The 26,791-nt window shown below is 38.8% G+C and overlaps 2 protein-coding genes and 2 long non-coding RNA genes across 4 annotated transcripts; all 4 read left to right on the top strand.

The window, feature by feature from the left end:
- Positions 1–1,257: 1,257 nt before the first annotated feature.
- LOC128612253 (E3 ubiquitin-protein ligase TRIM39-like) lies at positions 1,258–8,459 on the top strand. Its single transcript, XM_053632213.1, has 8 exons — positions 1,258–1,396; positions 1,780–1,872; positions 4,535–5,091; positions 5,191–5,286; positions 5,412–5,645; positions 5,737–5,947; positions 6,141–6,176; positions 6,531–8,459. Exons 2-8 carry the CDS (start codon positions 1,806–1,808, stop codon positions 7,064–7,066), a joined length of 1,737 nt encoding a protein of 578 aa, XP_053488188.1. The 5' UTR covers positions 1,258–1,396; positions 1,780–1,805; the 3' UTR covers positions 7,067–8,459.
- An 8,123-nt stretch (positions 8,460–16,582) lies between these two features.
- LOC128612256 (uncharacterized) lies at positions 16,583–16,862 on the top strand. The gene is made up of 2 exons (XR_008386713.1): positions 16,583–16,667; positions 16,767–16,862. It is a non-coding gene; the product is annotated as an uncharacterized LOC128612256 (long non-coding RNA).
- Positions 16,863–17,946: 1,084 nt separating this feature from the next.
- LOC128612255 (uncharacterized) lies at positions 17,947–20,074 on the top strand. The gene is made up of 3 exons (XR_008386712.1): positions 17,947–18,053; positions 18,912–19,015; positions 19,353–20,074. It is a non-coding gene; the product is annotated as an uncharacterized LOC128612255 (long non-coding RNA).
- A 1,524-nt stretch (positions 20,075–21,598) lies between these two features.
- Positions 21,599–23,635, top strand: LOC128612510 (uncharacterized). Its single transcript, XM_053632791.1, has one exon. It carries the CDS (start codon positions 21,599–21,601, stop codon positions 22,442–22,444), a length of 846 nt encoding a protein of 281 aa, XP_053488766.1. The 3' UTR covers positions 22,445–23,635.
- The last annotated feature ends 3,156 nt before the right edge of the window (positions 23,636–26,791 follow it).

Here is a 26,791-nt window from a genome sequence, read left to right as displayed (position 1 = left end):
CTAATTTACTTAGGCTACCAAGCTTGCTTAGCTAAAAGGAAAAATTTTTAGTAGACTCTGATAACCTGTCTTATATAAAAAATTTTTTTAAAAGAAATAGCTAGTCAACGTATTTGACCAGTAGTTTTTTCAGCTAGTTGTTTTATATGTTAATGTTCTGTCACCTCTGTCCTCCATTTTAGGGTTTTCAATATAATGCAGCATCTGTCTTGTTTAACTGTGTAATTGTGGTGTGGGTGGTGTATAAAACTTTAGTGTGCTTTATATTGTATGAATTGATGGTATTTTCTGATATACTGTTGATTTTTTCGTCACTTAAATCTGAATAAAAATCTTTTACACAGTTTGTAAAGTCTCTGTTGCGGTTTATTCCATAATTTAATTATTCTCACTGGATTTTGCTAGTGAGCACTTCTCAGAGTATTTAGGAAGATTTTAAGAGAAATATAGATAACAACACAGGAAATAGACAAAGAAAAGACAAATAGAGAAAGAAAAACAGAGAAACAACAAAGGACAACAACAGCATTATAGCAGTAATAATATTATCTCGATAAATTGTCAGAAATGTTTAAAATGATTTAGTTGTAAAGTGTGACCACATGCACAAACAGATGAATTTGATTGAATTCAATTCAGTGAATTTCCCTCAGGAATTAATAAAGTGATCTATCTATCTTGACAGGGACCATATTAACTGTCAAATAAATTCCACAGATGCCGTCCAACCAATAATCCGACCACTCAGATATTAGGCTTATTATTATAACGTGTACAGTTTTACTGAGATTTGGATTAAAGTCAAACAGACTAATATCTATAAGAACTTCATCAGAAATATATCTTTGATAATTGTGGGTTGTGATGACCAGAACAGTAAACTCCTGTAGACTAATGAAAATTGTACACACACATTTTCCTGAGTTTGACTCCCTACAAATGTTTTACAAAACACACAAAGTCACATACTGCAGTTTTAATGATGAATTGAAAAGCACAGCAAGAGGAGAACCCAAAGTAATTGAGTAAAGTGATTAAAACCCACATACAAATTCAGTCACCTGAAGAACCTGCCAGTAATAAAGTTATAAACACATTTATAAGCTTCATCACCTTTTTCTCTAAAGGCAAAATCATTCTGCTGGTATTTTTCAACTCTGACAATTTTTGACTTTGTTTTTTTATACTAACGTGTTGGTACATGAGAGCTTTTGTGTGTTAAAATGAGTCACCACCTATACTGGTGTATAAGTGAAAGTGGAATCAGACCCGTCTGAAAGCTCACATAGACCAGGAAGATGTCTTTTTAAAACAAATGCTGAATTTAATTACTGCGGATCCAGTGGCTCAGAGAAGAGAATAAACAGGACGAGTTTTGATAAAGAGAAGAATAAAGGTATGTACTTATTTAATGTTTTTTCATAATTTGGGAGTTGGGCCAGGATTTTGGTTTATTGGTTTATTAAACCGAACTGAGTAGCAGTGTCAGAAAAGACGTATTTCTGTGCCAAGGGAAAAAAGTGAGAAATTAAATTTCATGCTCAATAAACAAACTTGATAGTTAAGATGAATTAAACATTTAAAAGTGTTCTTGTGTCTGTTAGAAGAATGTTACTGGGTGAGGTGCAAACATTCCTACTAACACCAGGAAGTAAGAAACTATAAACTACAGTTACTGACTGAGAGCTGTGAGAATGCTCAGTAAATGGCTATGATTTATTTTTGTAACCATATAATGTGTGTCAGTGTGTGAACTGAATATTGATTTGTTTCTGGAAGGGTTAAAAAGGAGAAGGAAAGAGGACATGGCTGAATCTTTATCTTCACAACTAAGACAAGGCAGAAGGAAGATCATGGATTCACCTACTGAATGTAAGTTACACAGTTTATACTTGAATAGGTGTGAATTGAACTATATATCAATCAGTTTCTAAATCAGTGATGACTTCAGAAAACCTAATGTGAATCCCAGATAAACCTTAAAGACTTCAGTTCATTTCAAGCTAGTTAAAGCAGATTTCTGATTATTAAATTAAATGGTTTTCAGAAACATGGTTAAGAAGAAACCACTGTGCTCTGATGGGATGGTGTCTTGTACCAGACGTTTGTTTGTATATGTATGTATGTATATATATATATATATATATATATATATATATATATATATATATATATATATATATATATATATAGATAGATAGATAGATAGATATAGATATAGATAGATAGAGAGATAGAAAATCCTTATAGGAGCCATTATGTTAGTGGTTATATCATACACTTTCTGTCAAACTGTCAATCAAAGTAGTGTGTTTGATAATTTATGACCCTCTGTGCTTCCCTGACTGGCAGGTCTGTAGGGGTGGTGAGGGGGGTAACCCTATGGAGTGTATCAGCTGGTCAATCTGGCTCCTTTGTGTCTGGGGGTGTTGTGGAGAGGTGTGTGTGGGGGGAATAGCCCCCCTCCCAACAAAAGGTGTTTATGTTAATGCGTTTGGTTTTTGGTGGGGTGAAATACGTCTGAAAAGAAATAATGTTTTTAATATGGGGATGTGTTTGTGTTCCTGTGTGGCGTTATTTCGTTTGTGTAAACACACTGTTAGAAAAGCATGATGTTTGAATGTGTACATATATGAGTAGAATATTTGTTTTGTGAAATAAATGAAAACAAATGTTGATTATGTTTTTAGGGATCCCGGTTTACCTTTGAATAAAAAGTGTAGGAGTTAAAGCGTCTTTTTGAAAAAAAAAAAAAAAAAAAAAAATTCCGTTTAAAATAATCGTTTGTATTACATACATTCTAAACACAAACCTTTAGGAGGTAAAAAAAAATGGTTAAAAGAGCTGTTTAAAAAGAATAGCGCATATTACATGACTTCTAAACAAAGAACCTTACGAGGTAAAAATGTTAAAGTGCTGGTTAAAAGATGTTTAAACTAGGAGATAAGTTTTTTCCAGAGATGTCTTCCAGTCGCTGTGTTAAGCAGTAATGAAGTTAAACTGAGACACCTCACTCTCGCTAAACCCCGCCTACACATACGTGTTTTCAGACACGCCTCTCTCTCTCTCTCTCTCTCTCTCTCTCTCTCTCTCTCTCTCTCTCTAAACACACCCATACACGTGTTTTCATCGTAGCCAGTACGTTCTGTCAAAATGACAATCACGGCGGTAGAACTAGAGGGCTAATTTGTGGTTCGTGTTTTTCCTGACCGACAGTTCTGTAGGTACACCTAATTTATGACCAGGGGTGGTAGGGGTGGTGGGGGTGGTGGGGGTAACCCTATCCACTGTATCAGTGGGTCATTTTGGCACCTGTATGTCTGGGTTGTGTCCTTCCAATCCCTGTGTTTCTGTTAATGACACTGTTGTGAAACGTGTTTCTCATGTAATATGCGCTATTCTTTTTAAACAGCTCTTTTAACCATTTTTTTTTACCTCCTAAAGGTTTGTGTTTAGAATGTATGTAATACAAACGATTATTTCAAACGGAATTTTTTTTTTTTTTTTTTTTTTTTTTAAAAAAGACGCTTTAACTCCTAAACTTTTTATTCAAAGGTAAACCGGGATCCCTAAAAACATAATCAACATTTGTTTTCATTTATTTCACAAAACAAATATTCTACTCATATATGTACACATTCAAACATCATGCTTTTCTAACAGTGTGTTTACACAAACGAAATAACGCCACACAGGAACACAAACACATCCCCATATTAAAAACATTATTTCTTTTCAGACGTATTTCACCCCACCAAAAACCAAACTCATTAACATAAACACCTTTTGTTGGGAGGGGGGGCTATTCCCCCCCCACACCTCTCCACAACACCCCCAGACACAAAGGAGCCAGATTGACCAGCTGATACACTCCAGAGGGTTACCCCCCTCACCACCCCTACAGACCTGCCAGTCAGGGAAGCACAGAGGGTCATAAATTATCAAACACACTACTTTGATTGACAGTTTGACAGAAAGTGTATGATATAACTACTTATGTTGTATTCAATGTCTGTTGTAATTTCATTGCTTAACACTGGGTACAGAGTGGGTCTAATTAGTACATAGGTAGCCAGAGTATAAGAGAAGGCAGGTGTCTGACAATCCTAATCAGGTCCTTCCTGCTCCGTTTGGCCAAACCTAACCTCTCTTGTAGATATTTATGTTTGTACATGCTCATGAGATTTCCTAATGAACTTAGTTGGTTCTGTTTCTCACAATATAAATAAATAGTCATTTAATCCATAGGGATTTATTCCAAACGTAAAAACTGCCTGCTCCCATGAATTTTTGTTTCCCCACAGGATCCCAGTCCTGATGCACACTTCTAATACACACCTCATATTTTGTAGTAGAGACTTTTGTCAAACAAGTAGGATCAAGATCAAATTTTCCTTAACCTATAAAATACATTTGAACTCCAACACTTCGTGTGAACGATGTGTAACTAAAAGGCCAAACGTAATTTTTTTTTTTTTTTTTACTAGTCTTTATTAAAACTTTATTTAAAAAAAAATCTTGATCTATCCACCAGTTGCAGGTGAATCCAGCAGCTTCCTGACTAAACAGCAGTTACAGTGTTCTATCTGTCTGGAAGTGTTCACTGATCCCGTCACCACTCCATGTGGACACAACTTCTGCAACAGCTGCCTCAAACAAAGCTGGGATATGAGTCAGCATTATTATTGTCCATATTGCAAAGAGAAATTCACCAAGAGACCTGAAATCAAGATTAATATAACACTGAGAGAGGTTGCAGATCACTTCAAGAAGAAAACAGTCTCAGATAAGTCTCAGGTTCTTTGTGACTTCTGCACTGATGTGAAGCAGGAGGCCTTGAAATCCTGTCTGGATTGTGTTGTGACTCTCTGTTCATCTCATTTAGATCTTCATAATAATGTTCCAAAATATAAGAAACACAAAGTAATAAATGCAGTGGGGAACCTGGAGAAATACATTTGCCAGGAGCACGAGAGACCTCTGGAGATGTTCTGTAGAGACGATCAGAAGTGTGTGTGTCGGTTCTGTGCTGTGACAGATCACAAGAATCACAACGTTAATCCATTAGAGGAGGAGAGTGGACAGAGGAAGGTGAGACACCAACATCAGTGTTAAATATTCTTATGATGAATGTAAATGAATTCAAATTTAGAAGATAAACGGTTGTGTGTTTTTGATTTCTGTACACAGAGTCAGCTGGGGAAAACACAGACGGAGCTGCAGCAGATGATCCAGGAGCGACTGAAGAAGATCCAGGAGATTAATCACTCAGTAGAGCTCAGCAAAGTGGGTCAAACATGATGTAGTTCATATCTGCTGCATTTTGTACTTTATGTTTAGTTTTGTAGAATTTAAGGAAGTGCACATCTTCACTGTTAGTTGATGAAAGTGAGATGTTCTTCCTTCTTTAGAGAAACACAGAGAAGGAGAAATCAGACAGTATTGAAGTCTTCACTGCTCTGATTCGCTCCATTGAGAGGAGTCAGGCTGAGCTGCTGGAGGTGATGGAGGAGAAGCACAAAGCAGCAGAGAAGCAGGCTGAAGGACTCATTAAAGAGCTGGAACAGGAAATCGATGAGCTAAAGAGGAGAGACACTGAGCTGGAGCAGCTCTCACACACTGACGATCATCTCCACCTCCTACAGGTCAGTGTTCCTCTCTCAATCACTCAACCACAATGCAGAACATCACAGAACATCAGCTGAGGGATTTCTCCTCTCTCCTGTTCTACTGTAGATTTATCCGTCACTGTGCATCGCTCCACACACCAAGAACTGGACTGAGATCAGGATTAACACGGAACTGAGTGAGAAAGCCCTGAAGACAACTCTGTCTCAGCTTCAGAAGACTCTGAATGAGAAACTCAGTGTAACTCTGAATGAGAAACTCAGTGTAACTCTGAATGAGAAACTCCGTGTAACTCTGAATAAGAAACTGAAGGAAAAAGGTGAGAAACTGAGAAGTCTGTAACAAGGGAATTATTTTGTTAGAGACAGTATGAAAAGGTATTGATTAGTTTCTTGGTTTACTGATTGATGAATGAAAGTAAATTTGTGTTAATGATTTTTGTAGCTTTCTAATTCCAAGTTTACATTAAAAGCATATTTAATTTAATAAATGTCCTGTTGTGTTGTAATTAGTCTCCACAGAACTGAAGAGGATTCAGCAGTATGCAGGTACACTGCAGTTTCTGTTTCCTATATTATACATTATACTAATATTTCCCATTATTTAATTAACTTCACTACATCTTCCTATTATCTCCATGCACTAATGCACTAAACATAATACTCTATATAATTTTCTATGTTGGGAAGTTTGTTACTGCATTTCTTTAGCTGATAAATCTATCACGTACTTATGAAATGAAAAAGTCTTTACCCAAGCACACATTTCCTTTATTTATGCCCAATACATATATTTTAATATTCCACAGATCTGCTCATAAAATGATCATTATTGTGATATACTAGATTATTAATTATTATTATTTATCTGCATTCTCATCACATACTGTGTGTTTCTCTCAGTGGATGTGACTCTGGATCCTGATACAGCTAATCCCCTTCTCATCCTGTCTGATGATGGAAAACAAGTACAGCATGGAAAAACAAAGCAGAATCTCCCAGACACCCCGAAAAGATTCACTAAATATGCAATGGTCCTGGGAAATCAGGGTTTCTCCTCAGGGAGGTTTTACTATGAGGTGCAGGTCAGCGGAGAGACTGAGTGGGATTTAGGAGTGGCCAGAGAGTCTGTTAACAGGAAGGGGAAAATTTCACTTAAACCTCAGACTGGATTTTGGACTGTGGTTCTGAGGAACGGGAATGAGTATACTGCTTGTGAAGATCCCTGTATCTCCCTCTCCCTGAGAAAGAAACCCCAGAAGGTGGGCGTGTTTGTGGATTATGATGAGGGTCTGGTCACCTTTTATGACGTTGAGGCCAGGTGTCATATCTACTCTTTCACTGGTCAGTCTTTCACTGAGAAACTCTATCCATACTTCAGTCCTTCTAAAAATGATGGAGGTAAAAACTCAGCACCACTGATCATCTCCCGTGTGTAAAATTTACCCCTCACAAAATCAGTAGTGTGTGAAAAGTCCAGAGTGAAAGATATTTTTTTCAAAACAGATATCACCACATGAGTAATTATACTAAATTTTAATCATTTCATAAAAAAGCATTATTTTGTTAGTTGAAGTGTGTATTCTAACATTATTCTACTGTGAGAATATACTGTGTGTGTGTGTTTGCATTTATATTTATATATAGTTTTAGGATAGAACATTGTGTGCATGTTTTTTTGCCTCATTTCCATGAAAGGAGAAACAATCGTAGCCCTCTGAATCTGCCAGCTTGACCAGTTAATTAATCCTCTCAGTTAACTGTATAGTTAAGTGTCTAAATGATTTTATTATTCATACGGGAAAAGAAACATGTAGAAGTTTAACAGAGTTTCAGTACACCATTTCTAACACCAGCTAGTTAGACCCAACTAACACAGGCTAGCTAGATAGCTAAGAACAGCCACACAACATTGACACTATTCATGCTTGAATTCTGGCAACCAATTATTATTATTATTATTATTATTATTATTATTATTATTAAATGTATTATTATTTATTTTGGGGTTTTTTTTGTTTATTTGTTTTTAAATAAATATAGTTGATATAATTCAGTTGGTAAATAGATTAGCCAGCTAATTCTTGTCTTTTCTGTTCAAGGGTAACAAGTCTAGCGAGCTAATTTAGCTAGTCTACCAAGCTTGCTTAGCTAAAAGAAAAAAAAAAATTATTAGACTCTGATAACCTCTTATATAATTTTTTTTTTTTTAAAGAAATAGCTAGTCAACATATTTGACCAGTAGTTTTTTCAGCTAGTTGTTTTATATGTTAATGTTCCGTCACCTCTGTCCTCCATTTTAGGGTTTTCAATATAATGCAGCATCTGTCTTGTTTAACTGTGTAATTGTGGTGTGGGTGGTGTATAAAACTTTAGTGTGCTTTATATTATATAAATTGATGGTATTTTCTGATTTACTGTTGATTTTTGTCATCACTTAAATCTGAATAAAAATCTTTTACACAGTTTGTAAAGTCTCTGCTGCGGTTTATTCCATAATTTAATTATTCTCACCGGTTTTTGCTAGTGAGCACTTCTCAGAGTATTTAGGAAGATTTTAAGAGAAATATAGATAACAACACAGGAAACAGACAAAGAAAAGACAAATAGAGAAAGAAAAACAGAAACAACAAAGGACAACAACAGCATTATAGCAGTAATAATATTATCTAGATAAATTGCCAGAACCATCTATCTATGGTGCATCCGGAAAGTATTCACAGCGCCTCACTTTTTCCACATTTTGTTATGTTACAGTCTTGTTCAAAAATGGATTAAATTCATTATTTTCCTCAAAATTCTACATACAATACCCCATAATGACAATGTGAAAGAAGTTTGTTTGAAATCTTTGCAAATTTATTGAAAATAAAAAACAAAAAAAGCACATGTACGTAAGTATTCACAGCCTTTGCCATGACACTCAAAATTGAGCTCAGGCGCATCCTGTGTCCACTGATCATGCTTGAGATGTTTCTACAACTTGATTGGAGTCCACCTGTGGTAAATTCAGTTGATTAGACATGATTTGGAAAGGCACACACCTGTCTATATAAGGTCCCACAGTTAACAATGCATGTCAGAACACAAACCAAGCCATGAAGTCCAAGGAATTGTCTGTAGAACTCCAAGACAGGATTGTATCGAGGCACAGATCTGGGGAAGGGTACAAAAACATTTTTGCAGCATTGAAGGTCCCAATGAGCACAGTGGCCCCCATCATCCGTAAATGGAAGAAGTTTGGAACCAGCAGGACTCTTCCTAGAGCTGGCCGCCCGGCCAAACTGAGTGATCAGGGCAGAAGGGCCTTAGTCAGGGAGGTGAACAAAAACCTGATGGTCACTCTGACAGAGCTCCAGCGTGTCTCTGTGAGAGAGGAGAACCTTCCAGAAGAACAACCATCTCTGCAGCACTTGACTAATCAGGCCTGTATGGTACAGTGGCCAGACGGAAGCCACTCCTCAGTAAAACGTACATGACAGCCCACCTGGAGTTTGCCAAAAGGCACCTGAAGGACTCTCAGACCATGAGAAACAAAATTCTCTGGTCTGATAAAACAAAGATTGAACTCTTTGGCCTGAATGGCAAGCATCATGTATGGAGGAAACCAGGCACCACTCATCACCTGGCCAATACCATCCCTACAGTGAAGCATGATGGTGGCAGCATCATGCTGTGGGGACGTTTTTCAGCAGCAGGAACTGGGAGACTAGTCAGGATCGAGGGAAAGATGAATGCAGCAGTGTACAGAGACATCCTTGATGAAAACCTGCTCCAGAGCGCTCTGGACCTCAGACTGGGGCGGAGGTTCATCTTCCAACAGGACAACGACCCTAAGCACACAGCCAAGATAACAAAGGAGTGGCTACAGGACAACTCTGTGAATGTCCTTGAGTGGCCCAGCCAGAGCCCAGACTTGAACCCGATTGAACATCTCTGGAGAGATCTGAAAATGGCTGTGCACCGACGCTCCCCATCCAACCTGATGGAGCTTGAGAGGTCCTGAAAAGAAGAATATGAGAAACTGCCCAAAACTAGGTGTGCCAAGCTTGTAGCATCATATTCAAAAAGACTTGAGGCTGTAATTGGTGTCAAAGGTGCTTCAACAAAGTATTGAGCAAAGGCTGTGAATACTTATGTACATGTGCTTTTTTTGTTTTTTATTTTTAATAAATTTGCAAAAATTTCAAACAAACTTCTTTCACATTGTCATTATGGAGTATTGTTTGTAGAATTCTGAGGAAAATAATGAATTTAATCAATTTTGGAACAAGGCTGTAACATAACAAAATGTGGAAAAAGTGAAGCGCTGTGAATTACTTTCTGGATGCACTGTATCTTGCCAGGGACCGTATTAACTGTAAAATAAATTAATAATTCTTATTAAACTGTTAATAAAAGACCCCCCCCACCCCCCATTATTTTTTTGGCTATTGGTATTGACAGTAATCAGTAAGACTGGAGGCCTGTAATCTTTGTTGTTATAATCATTGAACAATTACCGTTGAAATATTAGTCGTGATGAGAGGTAGAAAGAATACTTGGGACGATAGGAGGACTGTGACTGGGCAGGAGATGGCAGAAGGAAGTGACGAATCAGGAAGTGAGATGGGGCTTGAAGAACATGGCGGGAGAGATAGGAGTGTATGGAACATAGTACGATCAAGAAAATGGGGGGGGGGGAAAGGAAAAGAGAATGTCTAACACAGAGAAAACAGATAGCGAGCAAAGTGTTAGCTTAGCAACAAAACAGGAAGAGGAACACAAAGTAATCATAAAATTATCTCAAGAAGGGACAACGTTTGGTGAGTGGAGTCCGGTTCAGCTAACAAATTCGATAGACAAACTACTGGGTGAGGTCTAAAGTGCTAAAATATTGAGAAGTGGATCTCTACTGATTATTTGTAGAAATAAAGTCCAGCAAGGGAAAGCCATGCAACTGAATAAAATAGATGGTAAGAGAGTTCACTGTTCGTTGATTGGATATAAAAAATGGGTTCGAGGAGTCATCTCAGGGATAACTACAGGTGTTACAGAGGAACAAATAAAAGACAATATCTCAGGGGCAAAAATACTAGAAGCAAAACGTCTTAAAACAACTAGAAATGGGGAGAAATGCGACAGCTTGGCTGTGATGATTAAGATTGACGACTCTAGACTGCCAAGTAAGGTGTACATAGGATATATGAGCTATGAGGTCAGGCCATATATTCCTCCACCACTGAGATGCTTTAAATGCCAAAAATATGGCCATGTAGCATCAATATGTAAGGGCAAACAGAGATGTGGTAGGTGTGCAGGCGAACATGAGTACGGGAAGTGTGGAGAAGGAGTAAAGCTCAAATGCTGCAATTGTGGAGGAGAGACCAGCTCAGCTTACCGTGGCTGTGAAGCCAGCAAGAAGGCAGTGGAGGTGCAACGAGTGAAAACATTGAAAGGAACAACATATGCGGAAGCAGTAAAGAAAGTGTCTGGTGAAAGGAAGGACTATAAACCAGAAAATAAAGATAGACCTTGCGGGGGCTGTAAAAAGATTGCAGTAAAGAAAGATATGCTAATTACGAGCAAGAATGAATTTGTGTTGTTTATGGGTGAGGTTATACATTGCTCGGCACAGACCGAGAGAAAGACTGAAAAGATCAAAATAATAGTTAAATCAGCTGAAAAATACCTTGGTATTAAATGATTCAGCTGTGAAGGAGTGGAAGAAATGTTAACTGTAGGAATCTCTAACTCTTAGTCATGGGCTGGTGGCTCTTCATGATCCTAGTTATATTGCAGTGGAATGCCAGGAGTCTTATAGCTAATGGACAAGAATTCAAAAAGTTGGTGACTGATCTGTTAGATAAACCTCATGTAATATGTGTGCAAGAGACGTGGTTAAAACCACAGTTAGACTTTGTAGTTTATGGATATACTACAATCAGAAACGATAGGGAAACAGGTAAAGGTGGAGGAGTAGCAACTTTTGTAAGTAAATATGTGAAATATAACCTAATCAATAAAGGGAAAGAACATGAATGTGTGGTAGTCAGAATATGGACAGGAAAAGACAGTATAAAGATAGTCAACTTGTATAATCCCTGTAATAGACTGAGCACTGATACACTGAATGCAGTATGTGGGGTGACACAAGGGAAAATAGTATGGTGTGGGGATTTTAATGCACACAGCACAATATGGGGGAGTAAGAACACAGATATAAATGGATCAGTAATAGAGGAATTTATAGACGATAAAAACTTGGTATGTCTTAATGACGGGAAGGGCACACGGTTTAGTAGTTCACATAACACAGAAAGTGCTATTGATCTGACAATAATGACAACTGAAATACCAGGAATCAGCACATGGGAGGTTTTAAACCAGTTGACAGTAGGTAGTGATCACTATCCAATAATAACCAGGATTGGAGTAGAGATACACCAGGATAGTGAATTGAAAACACCAAGGTGGAGGTTAGATAAAGCTGATTGGCAGATGTTCCAAATGCTAAGTGAAATAAAATGTGTGGAACTAGTGAATAAGGATATTACAGATGTAGAAGAAATTAACAGAAAAGTGACTACGGCAATTATACAAACAGCTGAAGAAACCATTCCTAAAAAGACAAGTGAACGAAGAAAGAGCGTGCCATGGTGGAATGAGAGCTGTAGTATAGTAATTAAAAAGAGAAATAAAGCATTTAGGCAACTCAAAGCTCACCATACACTGGTAACTTTGATTAACTATAAAAGGGCACAAGCAGTAGTTAGGAAAACAATCAGATCAGCCAAACGTGTGTATTGGCGACAATTCTGCAATAAAATTGGAAGAGAAACCCAACTATCAGACATATGGAGAACAATTAGGAAAATAAGTGGAATAAGAAACAGTGTAGAAATACCAGTGGTAAGTAGCAATAATATTAATGCGATTAGCAATGCAGAAAAAGCAGAACTTTTGGTAAAAACTTTTGTGAAGATCCACAGTACTGAAAATCTATCCTCAACAACTAAGCAGTGTAGAGATCAGACACTTACCCAAAATCTGGGGATAGTAGAAAGAAAGACTACATCAGGGGGAGAGTTGGACTTGCCATTTACTCTATTTGAATTAAAAAGGGCCATATCAAAACTAGTGAAAGACGGTATATGCTATAGCATGTTAGGTCACATGAGAGACACCACACTTGATGTAGTATTAAAACTGTTCAATATGGTATGGAATACAGGAAAAATCCCATTAACATGGAAACAGGCAGTTATAGTTCCAATACTCAAACCTGGAAAAGACCCGTCAGATCCTGCAAGCTATAGACCCATAGCATTAACGTCACTGTTAGGCAAAACTATGGAGAGGATGGTAACAGATAGACTAGATCACTATATAGAAAGTAAAGCACTTCTCTCACCGTATCAGTCAGGATTTCGTAAGGGGAGGGGGACGATGAATTCTATATTATGCCTTGAGTCAGAAGTCAGGAAAGCTCAGACTAACAAAGAAAGTGTAATTGCTGTATTTTTTGATGTTGAAAAAGCATATAATATGCTTTGGAAGGATGGACTTCTAATTAAACTCAACAAAGTAGGAATAAATGGTAAGATATATAATTGAGTATTAGACTTCTTGAACAGAAGAGCAATAGAACTTAGAGTAGGTGCAGAGTACTCAAAGAGGTATGCAGTGGAAAATGGTACCCCACCAGGCAGTGTATGTAGCCCAATACTGTTTAATATTATGATTAATGACATATTTGATCAGGTCGGAGAAAATATAGGTAAGTCGCTTTATGCGGATGATGGGGCACTCTGGGTTAGGGGCCGAAAAATAGAATATTTAAGAAAGAAAATGCAACATGCAATAGGGAAAGTAGAACAGTGGGCAAATGAATGGGGATTTAAACTATCAATTTCAAAATCATAAGGTATATGTTTTTCTAAACGTCATAAAACGGTACCACTTAAATTATATTGGCTAGATCTTGAACAGGTCAAGGCTGTGAGATATTTAGGAGTGCTTTTTGATGAGAAGCTGACCCGGGGTCCGCATATTGATAAAATTAAGAACAAATTAAATAAAAGATTAATAACGTTCTGAGATGTCTGTCAGGGCGAGACTGGGGAGCAAGTAAGGCATTGCTCATAAATATCTATCAGGCTCTTATGAAGACCGCCTTTGATTATGGCTGCCTAGCATATTTGTCTTCATCACAATCAAATCTTAAAAAGCTTGATGTGGAACAGGCACAAGCACTCCGGATATGTACTAGAGCATTTAAATCATCACGAGTGACTGCATTACAGGTTGAGACAGGAGAGATGCCATTGTGTATCAGGAGGGTTAAGATCATGCAGGCATATTGGGTAAATCTACAAGGGCATAGCAGGGTGCACCCCACGAACGCCATCTTACAAGAATGCTCAGAGTTCTATAGGACTAACTTTAATAGCTTTGGATGGTTAGGAAATGCAAAGGCACAAAATGCAGGTCTCAGTCAGCTACAAGTAAGCCCCATTGTGGTGATATCAACTGTACCACCCTGGAGATTCATAAAACCATCTGAAGATACAAGATTACAACAAATATTAAAAGGGAATTCTAAAATAGCACCACAAGGGATAATAATTCAAAACTATATGGACCAGTATCAGGATAAATGACTCATATATACAGATGGATCAAAACAGCCTGAGACAGGCCGCACTGGTGCAGCTTTTTTCATTCCTCGGTATGAAGTAGCAGTCAAAAAAAGGGCGACCGATCATTTATCAGTGTACACTGTAGAATTATTAGGAGTCCTATTGGAACTGCAGTGGTTGGAAAAAAATCATCAGAACCAAGATGTCGCAGTAGCTTCTGACAGTTTATCAGCACTATCAAGCATACAGTCTGGGAAAACATCATCCAGACAAGATATTGTCTACCAAATACTTTATCTGCTTCTCATACTTCATGCTAAGGGGCTGAATGTTTCCTTCTTCTGGGTTCCTGTACATGTAGGGGTGGAAGGAAATGAAACTGGATACACTGGCAAAAAGATCGATAAAACATGAAACAGTTGATATACAAGTACCATTAAGTAAAGCAGATATCAAAACCATTATAAAGGGACACACGCATAAAATATGGCAGGAATACTGGGACACCGCTGACACCGGACGTCATCTATATATACCATACAAAAATAAGTAGGCATGAGTGTGAGGCAGGGTAGAAACCCAAAGGAAGAGATGATAATTACGCGTCTAAGAATAGGTCATGCTGGCTTAAATCTAACATTACACAGAATAGGAAACCACCCCACTGGACTCCGCACACACTGCAGTACACAAGAGACGATAAAACACATTCTGTTAGACTGCAAAAGGTATGAGGAGGAAAGAACTGAGCTAGAGATGCAGATTGGAAAACAAAACATGACACTAGAGAACTTCCTGGGGAAAACATCTGGGAAAATGCACTGTCCCCTAATAAACTATCTAAAAAATACTGGGATAAGTGAGACTTTAGTAATCTAGTAGGAGTATCTAGTATATAGTTATTTATCTCTTTATTTTCTTTTATTCATGTATTATTATTATTATTATTATTCCATTTTATTTTATTTTTACTACCACTCTACTGCCCACACTCCAGTCCAGTAGGTGGCGGTAATGCACATTTAGCTGGTTTGCCAACAGCCATTAAAACAAAAAGAAGAAGAGACAGAAAGAATACTTGGTACTCATACCATTAGAGGGCGCTGATGAGCAGTGGTAGGGAAAAAACACCCGCGAACGCACAGAGCTAGAACATCACTGCTCGGGGTGTTGAGCTGCACTGGCGCAGCGTGTGTTATGGTCTCTAACGATTAATATGTCTTGTAATTAATTGCAGAACATAAAGACAACGGTGAGCAAATAAAGAAGCTACATTACCCCAAACATGCATTACTCGTTTTAATGTGTGCAACACACTCAAATATTAGGCTTATTATTATAACGTGTACAGTTTTACTGAGATTTGGATTAAAGTCAAACAGACTAATATCTATAAGAACTTCATCAAAAATATATCTTTGATAATTGTGGGTTGTGATGACTAGACCAGTAAACTCCTGTAGACTAATGAAAATTGTACACACACATTTTCCTGAGTTTGACTCCCTACAAATGTTTCACAAAAACACACAGTCACATACTGCAGCTTTAATGATGAATTGAAAAGCGCAGCAAGAGGAGAACCCAAAGTAATTGAGTAAAGTGATTAAAACCCACATACAAATTCAGTCACCTGAAGAACCTGCCAGTAATAAAGTTATAAACACATTTATAAGCTTCATCACCTTTTTCTCTAAAGGCAAAATCATTCTGGTGGTATTTTTCAACTCTGACAATTTTTGACTTTGTTTTTTATATTTCATCAATCAGAATATTCACCTGGATAAAACAAGTGTTTCATTAATAACAGTCATTAGTCCATACAGATTTACTAACATGTTGATACATAAGAGCTTTGTTATTTAACATTGTTTATTGTATAATTTTTTACAATTATTTTTCTTAATCTATCCACCAGTTGCAGGTGAATCCAGCAGCTTCCTGACTGAAGAGCAGTTACAGTGTTCTATCTGTCTGGAGGTGTTCACTGATCCCGTCACCACTCCATATGGACACAACTTCTGCCTGACACAAAGCTGGGATATGCTTTCAAATCAAGATTAATATAACACTGAGAGAGATTTCAGATCACTTCAAGAAGAAAACAGTCTCAGATAAGTCTCAGGTTCTTTGTGACTTCTGCACTGGTGTGAAGCAGAAGGCCTTGAAATCCTGTCTGGATTGTGGTGTGACTCTCTGTTCATCTCATTTAGAGTCTCATAATAATGTTCCAAAATATAAGAAACACAAAGTAATAAATGCAGTGGGGAACCTGGAAAAATACATTTGCCAGGAGCACGAGAGACCTCTGGAGATGTTCTGTAGAGACGATAAGAAATGTGTGTGTCGGTTCTGTACTGTGACAGAACACAAGAATCACAAAGTTATTCCATTAGAGGAGGAGAGTGGACAGAGGAAGGTGAGACACCAACATCAGTGTTAAATATTCTTCTGGAGAATGTAAATGAATTCAAATTTAGAAGATAAACGGTTGTGTGATTTTGATTTCTGTGCACAGAGTCAGCTGGGGAAAACACAGACGGAGCTGCAGCAGATGATCCAGGAGCGACTGAAGAAGATCCAGGAGATTAATCACTCAGTAGAGCTCAGCAAAGTGGGTCAAACATGATGTAGTTCATATCTGCTGCATTTTGTACTTTATGTTTAGTTTTGTAGAATTTAAGGAAGTGCACATCTTCACTGTTAGTTGACGAAAAAATTTTTGCACTAATCATAATACTCTATGATTTCTATGTTGGGAAATGATCAAGAATTTTTAGATAATTTTAGGGTTATCTGGAGTGTATTGTGCATGTCTATCAAAAATGGAACAATGTATAATAAACATTGAATTCACCTTTTTAGTAGAGAAATCATTTCATAAATAGACAGAATTTTCTGTGTTCTCTCATATATATTTTTATATACCGTTACGACCCCGGTCTAGGGTTGAGGTGTAACAAAAGTATAAACAAAAACAAATCAGACTCAGAAATAATGGAGGTTGACACATGCCTTTCAAATCTTCGAATCTTACAAATTTAATGACTACAAGAAAAATAATCCAAAACAAACAGAATCACTCCGAAAGCACCACTCTTCAGGGCTGGGCATGGCCAAAATAATAAACAAAACAGTCGCTATCTTCCCCGTATCAATTTAACTAACCTAACAAAAAAAAGTGTGTCAAAAGAAAATACAGAGTCTAACCTGACTCCCTAACTGAGGCAAAAACAGTGAACAAAAGGTAGAGCCCAAAACTAAACGGCACCCAACCCCTACAGCTTTCGTGACAGGAAGAAGAGGAATATTTACAATGAAAGATATATTTACAATCCAGGCGTACACTCAGCCGCAACATAAGACAAAACAGGGGAATGGGACAACAGAATATCCTACCACTCACTTCTTTCACTCGTACACAACACAGCAAGCGATTTCACTCAAACACCAGGACAAACATTTGCTACTCAATCGTACGCACGCAATCAGCCACACCACACGTCCGCATTCCTCCCGACATACATTCTTCCTCCTTTTTAAAACAGGCACAATCTTCTCCTCTCCAATCCCCGTGCAGCACGTCAGCAGGTCGAATTAGGTCGGAGCGACCTGTGAGAAAAAAAAAGGGGGAGGGAGAAAGAACACACAGCCACACAATACGTCTCATGACATAACAGTAGAATTATGGCCATGGACAATGAGGAGGTCGCTCTGGCAACCTGCAACTTAGTCCAGACTGTCTATGACTTCCTGTCTGGGGCAGACAGGAAGGTTTATGGCAAAGAGGAGGCCCTTGTGCTTGGTAAGAGAAATATTTGCTTCCAACTATTTGATAGATATGATTTAGTCATTTATGGTGACTCTAAAGTAATTATGTAATTATATTTAAATACTATATTTAATTATCATATTGGTATATTTCTACTTTACCTGAGTATAATTAAGTACAATTCAGATGAGAAGATTTCCTGACATATGTCTGTTATGTATAGTTTCTGGAAAACATCTGTAGTAAGTATGAACCATACTGGATAAGCGATGGGAGTGTCAAGAACTCAATAATTTAGCTAAAACCCCCAGTTCATTCACAAGTCCTTTTAAATGGCATCATTAAAAATGACTGGTATTGCGGATTTGGGCAGGACAAGATACGGTGATAAAAAATTTCCTTAGTCCAAGTACCCACGTAAAACTCACCCAGTCAATTTACTCAACTTTCATAAAAAATGCCGTACAATTTCATTTAAACCTTTAGACATAATGATAATACCTGGAATATTTAGCTTTCTTTTTCCTGTATCCAATTCAATCATTATTTATTAACCATATTTAAAACATCAAATCAAATTCATAGCCAACCATTTGTAAGCCATGGGCTGGCCATTTTATTTTGCTCTTCAGAAAATACAGTTACTGTAATAATAATAATAAATAATAATAATAATAATAATAATAATAATAATAATGAACACAGCTATTCACCTAAATTGCTATTTAGTCTGTGTTCAGTTGTTCCTTCGTGCAGAATTTGAAGCAGTTGTACATTCAATATAGGCACAGGGACAGACAGAGAAGAGGAAAAGATCCTTTTACAAAGGAAGTGGATGACGCTATTGTTTAGTCAGGATTGTCTTGACTGTATTGTCATGATGTTTTGCAGTGAGGAAGAAGTCCAAATGTGAGACAGAGGTAGAGAAAATGCAGGAGAAGAGAGAGAGGCAGCTACTGTAACATCAAGAGCTAAGAGAAGAGAAGAGAGTGCAGGTGAGTGCACGCCTATGACTTTCAAAATCCCATAATCACAATATTGCTTCGATTATCGTCTCTTGTCTTCATGTAGCAGTGTGAATGCTACACGCTCACATAAAAGCCCTAATTTAACCTTGGGGCTGAATTTGTTTATTATCTGCCCTGTGTTTTGTCACTATGATATATTATTTGTGTTAAAGACTAGTTTTGCACTTTTCCCACATAATGTTCATTATTACGTTCTGGATTGGGGGAGCTGGTCTTATGTTAAAAATCCAAAATATACCTCTAGTTCTATCTCTGACTTTGTCTTGTCATATTTTACATGATGAATAATCTTTTTGTTTTGAAGGAGGTGGACATGACAGTCACCAACTATGAAATGATTCAAATGATCAGAGATTTTAGAGCAAGCCTGGATTACAGACCACTAAACACAGCTGAAGTGCATTATTTATTATCCTGCAAAGGATGTTTGCCTGATCTTTTTGTGAAAGTTTTGTGTGCTAATTTTAAACAAGATTTATAAAAAAAAAAATAAAAAAAATTTTTTTTTAAAAACTGCGGTACTGTAAATGTAAGAGTAAAGAGAATCTTAATGTTTGAAGATTGAAAAGCACCGAATGTGTTTGTGTGAGGAAGCACCCTCTTAACAAAAAAGGTGAAACAGATTTATGTATATTTTCACGATAACTTATTAAAATGCTTTACCGCTGTTCTGAATGTGTGTTACCTCCACTTTCTTATAGCTACCAGGCTCAACATATTTTAACCCATCCTAGATGATACTGAATAAACCTTTTGATTTCCTTTTAATAGGAATAGAAATCTCAAATAGCATAAAATAAATATAAAGACTGGATGCGACAATTGTCTTTCAAATCACCAAGTGTGTGTGGTGAGCTGTGGTGTTCAAGGACATGTCATGTCTTGTATTGTAAAACTCACTGCAAAGGAGCTGGATGTGATCACCAGCCCCGGTAAAGATGTCGTCTTGGTCCATGAGCAGAAATGGAACTTCACCCGATACCTAAAGAATCAAACCTTTCGCTTCGATTATGCCTTTGACGACAGTACATCTAATGAAATGGTTTACAGGTTTGTCTTTTTCTTTTCTGTGCATCCACAACTTAATTGTAATCCACTAATGTTAAGAGTTTGTTGTTGTCTTGGGTGGAAATTAAGAAGTTCTTCTGTGCAGGTTTACAGCAAGACCTTTAGTCTTATCTCATCGCTTATTACACAGAACCGCACTTATCCTCAAGCATTTATATTGATGCCTTTGGTTTTTCAGACCATGGGTGGAGATTTTTCTGGAAAGAACTTAAGTGTTGATTTTCTTGAACAGGGTTTATGTCTAGTCCAGCTGAACTTCATTATGAATGCAGTGCCATAGATTTGGGGAATTAGTAACTATGGGGCAAATACATTTTCACACAGGCCCAGTTGGTATTGGATAACATTTTTGCAGAAAATAAATAACATTATTATTTAAAAACTGTATTTTCCGTTTACTCCGGTTGCCTTCGTTTTAATTACTGAAACAATTTAGAATGAGAGAGAGACACAAAAACAGAAGAAATCAGATAGAAAATACTTTTTCATTTTTGTACATGCTTATTTTGCTGTGTTTGAGAGAATAGCCACGACATTAAGTTGGCCAAAAGGTTTGTGTACGTTGTTACTGCAGTTTAAGTTATCTGTTAAAGCACAAGAAGCATGTTCCGCCCTCACCTTAGAACAGAGCTTGGAGTACGATACTGTTAAGGCTACGGTTCTCCGAGCATATGAGCGCGTGCCAGAAATTTACCGGCAAAATTTAAGGAACACAGTTAAAGCCGTGCACCAAACCTACATGGAATTCGCCCGTGAAAAGGCCATGCTATGTGATAAATGGTGTTCAGCTAGTGCTGTAAGGAATTTTGATCAGTTTAGGGAACTGATATTGTTAGAGGAATTTAAGTCATGTTTGCCAGAATCACTGGTGGTACATTTGAATGAACAGAGGATTGATACGCTGTCCAAAGCTGCTATTTTCACTGATGAGTTTGTTTTGACCAATAAAGTTGTGTTCAGTCCTCCTTCGTCTCAGAAAGATGTGCGTGTTTGTTGAAGCCTGCGAGTAAAACCGGTATGGCTAGCAAAAAGGTGGTTAAAGCGGCGTCGTATGAGGGACTCGTGGATCAACAGGTCCTTCCGGGCATCGCCGCACAGCCTATGCAGCTTACGCAGCCTACCCAGTCTCTTCCGGTTACCAGCAGGGTGGAGGCCACGACTGAGCCGGAGGATAAGGCTGTTGTAGGCTATGAACAGCCTGAGGCCGGCGCAGTGGACCCCGGTTGGCAACTAGGGCTAAAAGAGCTCAAGTTGGAGGTTAAGCGGCAAGAGTACCAGACGCAGCTACTGCGAGTTCAGGAACGGGAGCTGGATGCTGAAGGGAGAAGGCTCGACCTGGCAGCTCAGCAGCAGAAGCCGGTGGCACGGAAGCTTAACTCCCCGAGAGCAACCTCCCCGTGTTCCGTTGACGCCGAGCACTCCAGCCTGCAGCCGACTCCAGGGCCGTCCTCACCGTGCTGCTGGTGGTGATGTGTCTCAGACATGGAGTCCTGCAGGGTTCCTCACCATGTCCTGCTTTTATTCATCCTCATGTTCATCACAGTATCTGTATCAGCTCTCACTACTGTACAGGTGAAGTTTAATCAGACTGCTGATCTGCCCTGTGAACGGAAATATTCTGGTTTGGCCAAATGGAATCTGATCGGTAACCGAGATGATGTAGTGGCTGAGTGTGATCAGACATCCTGCAGGTCAGTAAAGGAGGGATTTAAAATGTCCCATGATCAGTACCTGAAGGGAGATCTCACCCTCACCATCACTGCAGCTGATGACAGTAAGAGGAACACGTACACGTGTCAGTGTGATGACAAAGAAATTGATGTGCGTCTCAGTATCGAGATGTTGACATCACTCGTTCAGAGAAACCCTGGTGAAGATCTGAAGCTGGATTTGCACGTATCAGAGGGAGTGAATGTGATCTATCAGGGTGAAGATACAGCAGGTCTACATAATGAAGAGATCTGCAGTGTGGATAAAAGCTCACTACACTGTACAGATGAATACAGACCGAGAACATCACTCTCTAACATAGTTCTTACACTGAGAGGAGTAAAGTCCACTGATGATGGTGTTTACATCGTCCAAGACACGAAGTATAATGAAGCTCTTCATACTTACGCAGTATCAGTGAGAAATCAGCACAGAGAACAGCATAGTGCTCTACCAGTGTGGGCGATTATCCTGATAGTGATGGTGGTGGTGGCTGTTGTTGGACTCTTTGTGATAATGAGGAAACTACTTAGGAACAGCAAGATGAGCTCAGAACCGACACGGAATAACAGTGATAAACCTCTGGATGAAGATGAAGGTCTACACCTGGATACATGAGAGACAGCGCAGGAATGAAGGACTTGCACAAAGAGACTCAGAAATCTTCAGACCTCATTTATAAGAAGTGTGTACACAACCTCCCTCACAGATTGATTCTTTATCTTTTCTTTTTTTGTGTGCTGTGCCATATTTTGTGTGCAGGTCCGAACTCCCGCCCAGAGTTTCCAGCCTGCCTTAGCCTGCCTTGCTCCTGCCTCCCAGGATGACATCACTGAGTGGCAACCATATCTGAAGAGGAAGAAGAGTGAGAATAGTGTGGGATGTTGGAGGTGGTTACGTGTAATTTGTTGCTAGGAGATTGTTTGGTTTGTGTTGTTTGCCCTTGTGGGGATATAACAATTCTATATTCTGACTGCTGTTCTGGGTTTTGACTCTTGCCTTGGGGTTGACTCTGATTTTGGTTGTTCCTGTATCTGGTAAATGATAATGAATTGGGTTGAATTTGTGGATTTGAATGTGTGTTAGAAAGACATTGACAGATTTACATTAAACTTACCTCTAGACTTAAATTATTATTATTACCCCTAGACTTACGTTATTATTACGTATTCTGAGTCAGTGGGTTTTTGGTTCTGTTCTTAATACAGAAAATCATGTCAGTTCTTGTCCATGGTAATAACTTATATGCTACAGATTGCACAGTATACAGTACAGTTTGCACTGCACTTATGCATACATATTGAAAAGCACCGACATTTTTTTTTTTTTTTTTAAACTTTAAGCACCTACTGATTAATGTCATAGCATGGATATATTGCTCTTGGTTAAAAGTACAAAAAGTGCAATTGTTGGTAGAATATACCCAGGTATGATACTTCCAGTGTTGTAAATCTGCTTATTAAAATTATATAAGCCGTAGACCAGTGGTTTTCAAAGTGGGGTTTGTGAAGCATTTCTACATAATTTACATTGCAATTATTCATACAAATGTTTTAGTGTTTTTTTTAGAGCCATCCTTAATTTCTCACCCCTCAGTCGTTCTCTGCTCTCTTCCTACAATACATTGACAAATAGTGTCATGTTGGATTTACGACATCTAACGGGTTTTTCTTTTTTTCATAAGCAAACATACTGCAAATAGACTCCTGTTGCTTCACTGTGGGTATTAATGGATGTACCACTGGATATACGCATGTCCTAAACTGAGAAGAAGGTGCAATAATAAACTTGATCTCATAAAAAAGCCAATGTGGTTCAGTTCTGTTCAATTCTTACAACTGACAGTAAAAAAATGTACAAACCCTAAAAAGATCTTTTGTATAATACAGTAAACATGAATAGTTGACATCTTATTCACATTAAAACATGTTATGTAATGTATATAGACTTTGGGTGTGTTTAGGGTGATCTTGACACAGAGAGAGAGAGAGAGAAGGGTGTGAGGAGAGGAAGGAGGAAACAGTATAGTGACGATTTCCTGATCTCTACTCAGTATGTGTTAATTCAAATGGAGGTGCTAATTCCGTGAGAGAGGGGTCTGGTTTTCGTTCCCGTCTTCACAGAGTGGTTCTCTCCTGGCTCAGACATTTTCTAGTCTCCACTGAGGCTGATGTACTAATTCAGATGGAGATGCTAATTTTGTGAGAGAGAGGTTGAGTGTTTGTTCTCGTAACAGTTCTTTTTCTCAGAGAGTACTTCTCTCTAGGTTCAGACATCTTGTCACCAGCCTTACAACACAGAGGGCCAAAGCCATACATCCTGCAGCTGTTAAACCAATGGGAGCACAACATGGAGATATCGACTCCAAGTCCAGAACAAAGGAAGGATGACCTGTGGGACCCCCCAGTTAACCTCGATCACCTCCCACCAGTGCAACTACAGCAAGTAAAACAGCTGCTGAGAGCAGAGTAGTGCTTTTGCAAGGGATGAGAATGATGTTAGCATTCCATCACTCCAACTCAAAATTCGCCTCAACGGCTCCATGCCTGTCCGGCGAACATATATCTCAGTACCAAAGTCGCTACATAAAGAGGTAAAAGAATACCTTGAAGACCTACTGAACAGGGGCTGGATTCAAAAATCTAAATCTCCCTACTCCAGTCCCATCATTTGCGTGCGGAAACAGGATAGCAGTCTCCGCCTGTGCTGTGATTATCGGGAGCTAAACAGGAAGTCCACTTGATTCCACGCATACAGAATATGCTGGACAGCCTGAAAGGAAGTGCCTGGTTTTCTGTCCTAGATCAGGGAAAGGCATATCACCAAGGCTTCCCGGAAGAGTCAAGCCGCCCGCTAACTGCCTTCATCACGCCATGGAGATTATATGAGTGGGTGAGAATTTCTTTTGGATTATCATCTGCCCCTGCAGAGTTTCAACGATCGATGGAGGAGTGTCTCGTCGGCCTCCGTGACGAAGTATGCCAGGCTTACTTGGCTGACAACTTGGTACACTCCAAGGTTATAATCGTAAAACGAACGAAATAACGAAAACTAGGTGTGAAAAAAACATTGTCGATAACTGAAATCGAAATAAAAACGAGGCATTACAAAAAAACAATAACTAACCAAAACTGTTTTGTCTGTTTGCAAAACTAACTAAAATAAAATATAGTTATAGAGTAAATGTCCTTAGTTTTCGTCTTTGTCAATGTCTTTCATAGAGCAAATATCTTTCAGAGTTGACATTTCCGACTGGGAACCCGGAAATTACGACACTACATGTCAAATTAAACACAGCATAGTCCATGCTCCTCGCCTGGCATCATGGCAGTACCGAAAGTCGGAAGAAAGCAGCAGAGTCCTATTTGGGATTACTTTGAATATGACTGTGTGTCAGATAAAAGCAAGTGCCCTGCAGTGGAAGGTGGTGAAATATGTGGACAATTTATTAAAGGGAAAAATCCCACGACATCAGGATATGGGGCATCTGGGAGTTGAGAGGGTGTTGAATCTTATAAGGCAGGGGTCCCCAACCCCTGGGCCGCAGACCGGTACCGGTCCGTGGGTCATTTGGTAACGGGCCGCACAGAAAGAATAAATAACTTACATTATTTCCGTTTTATTTATTATCTGAGTCTGAACGATGTTTTATTTTGAAAAATGACCGGATTCTCTCGGTTACATCCGTCTATGACTCACTCTTGACGCATGTCAAGACGCTTGTCTCGGTCACGTGATACGTTACTGCTAAGAATAAACCCACAAGCTAGCAAAATGAGTAAAAAAACCAAACGTCTCTGGAAAGTTTCTTGCGAAGGAGAAAAGGCCCAGTAAAGTTGCGATTTCACATTGGATTCACATTTATTATTATATTTAAAAAATACCCCAGTTTTTATGCCGGTCGTATCATTTTATTTTGTTGTATTTATCCGCTACACCTTAAAGGCTGGTCCGTGAAAATATTGTCTGATATCAAACCTGTCCGTGGCGCAAAAAAGGTTGGGGACCACTGTTATAAGGGACCGCTTTTACTGGCCTCACGTGCAGAGGGACGTGGAACACTACATCACCCAGGTATGTAGCTGTTTGAAAAATAAGCGACCAAATAAACCAACAAGAGCTCCGCTCACCAATATTGTGACCACATACCCATTTGAACTGGTCTCCATTGACTTCTTGCATTTGGAGAAGTGTAAGGGAGGATATGAATATATTCTAGTCATTATGGACCATTTCACACGGTTAGCCCAGGCCTACCCCTGCAGAAACAAGGCTGCAAAAACGGCTGCTGAAAAGATATATGGAGACTTTGGTTTGAGATTTGGATTTCCCACAAGAATCCATCACGACCAGGGAAGAGAGTTTGAGAACAAACTGTTCACCAAGCTGGAGGAATATAGTGGAGTCACAGGGTCCCGCACTACACCCTACCACCCACAGGAGAATGGGCAGGGAGAGCGCTTCAACAGGACGCTACTGGCTATGCTCAGAAACCTAACGGAGGCAGCGAAAGCAGACTGGAAGACTTCCCTGAACAAGGTGGTTCATGCTTTTAACTGTACACGAGTGAGGCTACTGGCTATGCTCCCTATTTCCTGTTGTTTGGGCGAAATCCAAGACTCCCGATTGACGTCATGTTTGGTTTAACAGCTAAAAATCAAAGCTCCTCCCACCAAAAGCATGCGGCGGAATGGAGAGTCCGAATGGAGGAGGCATACAGATTAGCCTCAGAATCTGCCTACAAGGAAGGGGTGTGAGGGAAAACATTCTACGACAGGAAGGCCTACGGTGTTGACCTAGAACCTCAAGGCAGAGTGTTAATTTGCAATATGAATGAGAAAGGAGGGCCAGGGAAGCTGAGATCATTATGGGAAGAACAAGTATATGTGGTAACAAAGAGGAAACACCCTGACAGTCCGGTGTATGAACTGAAGCCTGAGAATGGCCAAGGACGAATTAGAATAA

The sequence above is a fragment of the Ictalurus furcatus genome, chromosome 9, assembly GCF_023375685.1.
Source record: "Ictalurus furcatus strain D&B chromosome 9, Billie_1.0, whole genome shotgun sequence".
NCBI classification, from domain to species: domain Eukaryota; kingdom Metazoa; phylum Chordata; class Actinopteri; order Siluriformes; family Ictaluridae; genus Ictalurus; species Ictalurus furcatus.
Note: the sequence above shows the minus strand (reverse complement) of the source record. Positions and strands in the feature narration are given on the sequence as shown.

Coding starts and splice junctions, on each gene's coding strand:
- LOC128612253 (XM_053632213.1), top strand. CDS start 1,806: ATGGCTGAATCTTTATCTTCACAACTAAGACAAGGCAGAAGGAAGATC. Junction 5,092..5,190: donor AGGAGAGTGGACAGAGGAAG/GTGAGACACCAA, acceptor TTCTGTACACAG/AGTCAGCTGGGGAAAACACA. Junction 5,287..5,411: donor ACTCAGTAGAGCTCAGCAAA/GTGGGTCAAACA, acceptor TTCCTTCTTTAG/AGAAACACAGAGAAGGAGAA.
- LOC128612510 (XM_053632791.1), top strand. CDS start 21,599: ATGGAGTCCTGCAGGGTTCCTCACCATGTCCTGCTTTTATTCATCCTC.